A 7061-nucleotide genomic window follows, 5' to 3' on the forward strand; every position below is an offset into this window, starting at 1 on the left:
TCACCAAATTTTCTCTTTTTAACATTTTCCTTTGAGGTGCTTTATTTGCACCTTAGCCACAGACTGATACAGAGAAGAGAAAAAAAAATAAAAAATCAAGGTCTGTTTTACATATAGAAAACCATCAGCTTTAAGTCTTGCCTTGCTGCAAACAAATAACTGATCTTACAAGAGTTGGGGCTTTCAGAGCTACACAAGAGGAGTGAAGTAAACTGCGCTGGAAGTAGTTCCACCTTCCTTTAATACTGGTAGAAACCTACAACAATGCAAGATTCTTCTGGCCTCAGCTTTCTTCAGCTCGCACAGTCCTGTTAGCTACATTTCCCAGATCGAACTACAGGAAAACACACACAGCTAATAACATCCTGCCAAAAAAAGTAAGACTACCTTCCAAAGGCATTTGCTAATTCAGATTTGGAACCTCACCTGACCGATGGATAATTCTTGCTCATTAGAGCTGCAGTGCAGAGGAATGTCACAACTGCCTCTGAAATACTCTGCCAAACATTCTTCAACTGAGAAATGAGAACAATGCTATCAGCTCCACATTGCTAAGGATCTTACCTGTGCGCACATTTGTTCCAGCTTCTCCATCTGTATTAACACATTCTGTCTGAACCTTTTTACTGACAGGACTCAATTCATCCAGTACTTGCATTTTATGAAGCTTGGGCACCTGCCTAAATTAACAGACCAAGACAGCTGGGTGCGTATTGCAGCCAGTACTCACTTCTCCTTAAAATAAAGAGGATTCTCAGCTTTCTCTCAGAAGTGGAGCAAGAAACAAAACAGCATCTTTGCTGTCTCACAGCTCTGTATCTTTCCCAGAGAGGTAATTCCCGCTAATCACTGGATCTAAGGATTTTTCCAAAATCACCTCAAAAAGGCAAAAACTCAGCTTACAGAATTTAAAACAGAAATACACTTTTTAAAAAAACAAAACAAAAAAATAAACACAAAAGTCATAATACAGGTCTGCACCAGTTCTGAGTACTCAACACTAGTTGTGAGCTCATTAAATTTTAGTTTCGCATTCTCCCTTCTCATGTCTCAAATACACTAATATTTGTACCATGATAAAATGAAACACATGGGTAACATTTGAGCTAGGCAATTATGTGAATCAATCAAGGTACTTGGCACAAACAGTACATTCACAATCGGAAAAATGTTGCCAAACAAGTGCCAGTTAAGTTCCACCAAACATGTATTTGCATTACAGCAAAAATCTGAACACATATACTGTGGAAGCCCCATCTCTATTCTTCATCTAAAAAGTGTCAAGATGGAAAATGAATGGCTGTGTATTTCCACACTTACCTTTTGAAAGCTAGATTAAAAACCTTAAAAAAAGAAACTACTTGAAAAATTTATTAAAGGAGTCATATATTTTTTTTCTGTACAGACTGCAATATAAAGAGGCCAATACCTGATATAAGCAAATAAGAAGTATTACTGACAAGACAAAGCCCTCTACAAGACCAAAATGCATATGCAGAGCCTAAGTCTCCAAAAAAATAGAAGTTAAGAAATAACTAACATTAACCCTGCCTTTCTTTTGTGTAAAGCTTACTCCAAAATAACCTATTTTACATATACATGGAGTAAACATAGAAAATAGTCCAGTAACTATTGAAATGTGGCTACTTTTAAATTAAACACACATGCACAAACAAATTTACGGTTCGAAAAGAATAAAGAAGCAAGCTGCATGCAAATAAAACAAAAACAACAAACAAACGAAGCTATAGCAACACTGTAAGAAGGAGTAGTGGTCACACCTTTGTTGTCACAAGAGTGCCTCACAATTCAAAACCACTCGTTCTCACAGGAATAACCAAAACAAGTATTTGTGATATCTCGTGATCATTCTTCATACAGGTCATCGTCTTCTACTGACAAGATCCTACTCAGCAGTATAACCAATCCACAGTTGAAGATGGAAATAGCATATGACACAAACAGAAGCATAAATGAGACCTCTCCCTAAATCACACATTAGCCACTTCAGACAATTAGCTCAAACTGAACTAAGCTCATCCACCCCAAACAAGGATATCATTAGCCTTATATGCAGATAAGTAAAATGAAAACTCTTGCATAGCCTAACAGATAAACCGGACACGGCATGAACGCTATCACAAATTTTCCACCGCAAACGTACCCCAGGGCAGCACTTTCTCATTGCACTCTTCACATTTCACCACAAGGTGGCAATCCCTGCTATTAGCACGTTAGAGGTCACTGCTAGACAAAATATCTCCACCCCACCACACCACACCCCTTTTATTTAGATTCAAGATAAAGAAGGAAAAAGGGAACTAGAAAGGTTTAAATACAAGTTAGGATGAGACAGAAGTGACTAACTGATAGGCCTTCTCAACAGCGACAAGTACCGAGTGACCTCACCTTGTGTCGGAGATTGCCTTTGCTGCTTTCGGATAATGAAGAGAATGGGCTCTTGAGCATGAAGGAGGATGTATTCCACTCCAACCATCTGACTGAAAAAGAAGCAATCAGAACAAGTGTCTTCCTCAAAGTTAAGAGCTGTAGGATGTGAAGAGCTACCAAAAGGCCTGGCAGTACAGGGATGACATTCTGATACTTTGAAAGCTCATTTAGACAAGGTGCAGCAAATAAAGGCACAGGATTTCCTGAGCTCCCTATCAAAACCTGGCTGTATCTACAAAGGGAGTTACAACAACTTGACACTAATATCCAAGTAGAACACGTTAGCAAACAAATAAATAGCAAGAAAGAGAAAAATTGTCATACAGATATAATTTAAACACAGAAACAAAGGACCAGTGTATGATATGACCATCAATATGTCTAATGTAAAAGCCTCTCTGGAACCATATCTGAACCAGTAACTTCACCAATGAACTTTTATCTCAGCTTGCACACTCCTTATCATACTGTGCAGTCTTTAAAATAGTTCTCAAACAACCCACTTGTGCTCAGCGTAGCAGATGGGGAACTGCAAAGAAAGTTAACTTGTACATGCTGCAACCTCATTACACAACCATCTGTGATCAGTTTATTTACAACACTCACTACTTTTATTATCGATACTAAAAAGCTAGCTCTTTGGAGGAATTATGTACTAATTACAGCAGATTGCCAGAGGGATATGGAAACACAAACTATTTATGAACTCCAAGTATCCCCTAACATAAACCCTATTTACCAGAGAAAAACATTTAACTCCACTATCATTACTCAGGTTCTGCTGAGCTGGGAGGGTGAGAGAAGGCAGCTTTTCTTATTCAGAGAAATATACACAAGGTGATTTACTAGAATCTCAGAACACACTTAACATGCCTAACACCTTCTTGAAATGGCGTAAAAGGAAATACAAGACATCCAAATACAAAAAAAGCTGGGCTCCCTGGCAAGCGGTGGGACTAAAAAAAGCACAGAACAGAAGGAGGCTTCCAGCATGCCTCCATTCAACCAGCAAATGGATGGAAGGGCAAAGGACACTGCACAAGAAGCAGTTCCGAACTAAGACTTACTTCAAATGGTCCAAGGTCATCCGCTGCATTTTGACGACTTCATTGTTACACGTCCGGTCATAGAACGGGTTACTGCGCTCTGAGAAATAGTCCAACACGCTCCCATTGTTTAATATCGGAATCCAGGAGCTGTCAACCCAGGAAATTCCCAGGAGATTATCTGGAAAAGAGAAATCCACACTGAGTACCAAAGCAGCCAAAAACACTACAAATACCTCTGAGACTAAATTGCCAACAGTTAATGATTATAGCAGCAGAAAGAGCTGAAACACACACTCTCACAAATCAGTTCTAACTAAAAATGGGCTTCAGAGTTCAAATAATAATTGAGATCCTTTAACCTTCTGAAGTTCTGTTGTAGGTACACCACAGAAATATACAGCCTTTTTTATTATTGCACTTTTCTTCCTTTGAACCACTAGCTGCTGAAATATCTCTGTGTCCCAAGAATGTGAGCAGCGTCTGTGTGCATGTGTGTGTGATGTGCTGATGGGAGTTAATTAGCTCTGATACTGTGTATGACATCGTACTCGTCAAGGGTTAGGGCTGGGCTAGCCACTAAACGAATGACAGATGCTCTCTATTAAACTCCTCTTCCCACCCAAAGGGGAAGGAAAAGGAAAGAAGAGAGACAGACCTACAGATAAGAAAAGAAAATCAAAACAACTTTAATCAAACAATAATAGCACAAATAAGAAAATAATTGAAATAATTAACTACATACAAAACCAATACTGAGCCCAACCCCCTGACAGCAGTCACCACTGCTGCTGCGGAGCAGGCAGGCACTGCAGAAGTCCCAGGCTGGACTCGGCAGCAGTGGGGAACCAGATTCAGGAACTCGAAAATCGGGATCAAAGGCAGAAGAACAGATGGAGCCCTTCTCGGACACAGGCCACTGAAGAAGAGGGTTTAACCCTCGTGATCTCTCAGATTTATACTGGATATGAGGTATATGGAATGGAGAACTTTGTTCAGCAGTTTTGGGCCACCTGTCTTGTCTGCTCCTCCAAGCAGCTGAGGTACACAAGATCCAGCAGTGACTAGGTCACTACAGGAGCAAGTATAAGCAAGAGCCTTTCTGCATCCCAATCCCTGGAAGTAACTACAAACATCAGGTGTTGTCCCTTCTAGCAGCAGACACTGTCTGTAAAAACATGCTGCTACCTTCAGAAAGTGCAGTCTCTTAGAGAAGATTGAGCTTAGAAGTAAAATCACTGAATCGGATTGGTTCCATTTAGCTCAAACCAGGACAATACTACATGTACTCAGTAGTACTATATGCAGTGTATTTTATGAACCACAGCACTAGCTGACTAGAAAGACAATCCAAAGCTTGGTTCCTTTGGAAAGCTAGGCCTCTGACAAGCAAATTGAATTTACTAAATTAAGTTAGAATCAGTCACAGGGGAGTGGGAGCCTGAGCCTGGTCTAAAACACTTTATTTCTTACAAGAAGTTTCCAAGCTGTAAACCATGATGCTGAAACACAGATAAAAAATGTCAGCTCATATACTATTACCAGCTTCTCTGAGGAACAGCTAATAAAGTAACACTAGCTGCCCAGAAAACCAGGAAAAATGCAACACAGATAGTCACATGTAAACTGTTTTGTCTCCTTGATCTCAGAATTGCCAGCCAACTCTTGCAGAGAACGAGGGCCAGGAGCAGAGCGATAGTCTAAAAGCACTCATGTTATTTCACATACACTATTATCAGTACAAAAAAAGAAATCTCAGAAACACAGCACTAGAATCCATTATTAAGCACCTAAGTTGTGGTAGTGCTGATTATCCTAAATGCCTTTCAAAATCAAAAGACGAGCTTTCCTTCCCAACAAAACCAAAATCTTAAGTGCTTGTATTCTTGCCAAAATAAATCTGTATATTCTGTTTCAAATACAAACTTTTCTTGCTTGTATGATTAACAATAACTATATATCTCAAGAGGAATGTCAGGCAAGATTCATATATATACAAACATATACAGCTATAATGCTCTAACATGATGATAAATATATCATAAAACTGAATATAAAGTTGGGCTTTAAGGCTCAATTATCCACGGCCACTTAGTGCCAATACTTACAATTGCTTTTATAACGAGAAAGATTGTTCATATTGTTTTATTGGAAAAAAAAGGGAGGAAGAAGAAAATCAACCACGAGCTTGACATGCCTGTTATTTCTACTATGAATGGAGTACTTCTGTTTGGTTTGTGTATGAGAAAGAAAGGATGGTGTTCCTGCTTCCCTGTTCCTTTCAAAACCAGGACATCTTGTTCAAAGCATTTTTTTTGTGGAATTTGCATCACAGATGCAAAAGTAAAATGCTTGTGACAATACTGCCAATCTGCCACGAACGTCAAGAAAATTTCGGAGAAAAGCCAGCAAACTATGCCAAAAAATAAGAGGAGAGCAATTCACAGAACGTGCTGTACCTGACCTTGCCAGCTGGATACCTAACATTAGGCTTTAGCAAACTTAGAGGAACAGTAAAATAGTTTGGTAGCTTAGAAATAGAAGTAAGCTTCAAAATCTACTTAATATATTGAAACACACTAGGTAAAAGACTTTGAGGGAGAATAAATTATCTGGATCAAGATAGAAGGTTTGCACACCAGCTAATAACACAGCACTCCTCCGTTAATTGCCCACATAGCTCCTTGCTGCAATCTGGACCAGGCAGGAAGAAACGAAAACAGGACTGCAGATATCATTAAGTAAGAATTTGAAGAAAAAAGGAGAAAATCTCTGTGTCATTATCAAAACTAATTCTTCATGAGGTTTTCCTAAATATCTGGTTTTTAGTCATTCTCCGAGACTCCATCACATAATTTTTCAGTGCAATTCCATTCAGACACCTTTATGGAGAAAAATAATTTCTTTTCTCACACCCTCTCAATTCTCTCTTCCTCTTTCAAAGCTCAAAATCTTCACACTAATTTAACCTGCATTTTGGTTACAATGTAAAACTTCTTTAAGACTAAACTCAAGTATCACCCCTTCTTCTTGAAAACACTCTCTTTCTATTCATACCCCTGAATTCTCATCCAACCCTTCTTTTTTTTTTCTCTCAGTTACTTCATATTTCTTTCTGGCTTGTCTAACACCTGGCCTGCCTCACCACATCCACACAAAGCACTGTTAGGATTCCCAGCCTAACTCACTGTTTTGGTCTTGCGCAAGTCCTACACACGCCAGTTTCCCACTTTCCTCTTTTAAAGCCATTCCCTTACGTTACTATCTTGCCCCACGACCTCCTTATTCCACCTGAAAAGGCAGAGTTGTACCTCAAGGGAAGTTTGTTTCTCCCAGGTGGTACCTGGGCCCTGAACACGCCCTCCTAGCCTGCCTCATGCCCCAGAAAACTGCTTTTTGGACAGGTTTTTTCCCTCCCAGTCCCTTCTCATGCCATAGAGAGCTGCCAAGCTCTCTTGCGCAGTCTTCAACGTCAGACAAACATACACAGGGGAGCTCCGCGGGCCCCACAGAGCACTAACAAGGGAAGCAGCTCTGTTACCCGCGCACCTGTGGCCACACCTC

The 7061-nt window shown here is 39.8% G+C and overlaps 1 protein-coding gene across 1 annotated transcript in view; it reads right to left on the bottom strand.

Moving 5' to 3' along the window:
• MED6 (mediator complex subunit 6) overlaps nt 1-6746 on the bottom strand; it is a 9965-nt gene extending 3219 nt beyond the window's left edge. Inside the window, exons 1-3 of the mRNA XM_009868139.1 lie at nt 6686-6746; nt 3519-3741; nt 2410-2501 (exon numbers count right to left, since the gene is read on the bottom strand). Of these exons, the coding sequence (XP_009866441.1) occupies nt 2410-2501; nt 3519-3741; nt 6686-6746 (376 nt within the window). The remainder of the gene's footprint in view (nt 1-2409; nt 2502-3518; nt 3742-6685) is intronic.
• Between the last annotated feature and the right edge of the window lie 315 nt (nt 6747-7061).

This window comes from Apaloderma vittatum, unplaced genomic scaffold (assembly GCF_000703405.1).
Source record: "Apaloderma vittatum isolate BGI_N311 unplaced genomic scaffold, ASM70340v1 scaffold43304, whole genome shotgun sequence".
NCBI classification, from domain to species: Eukaryota; Metazoa; Chordata; class Aves; order Trogoniformes; family Trogonidae; genus Apaloderma; species Apaloderma vittatum.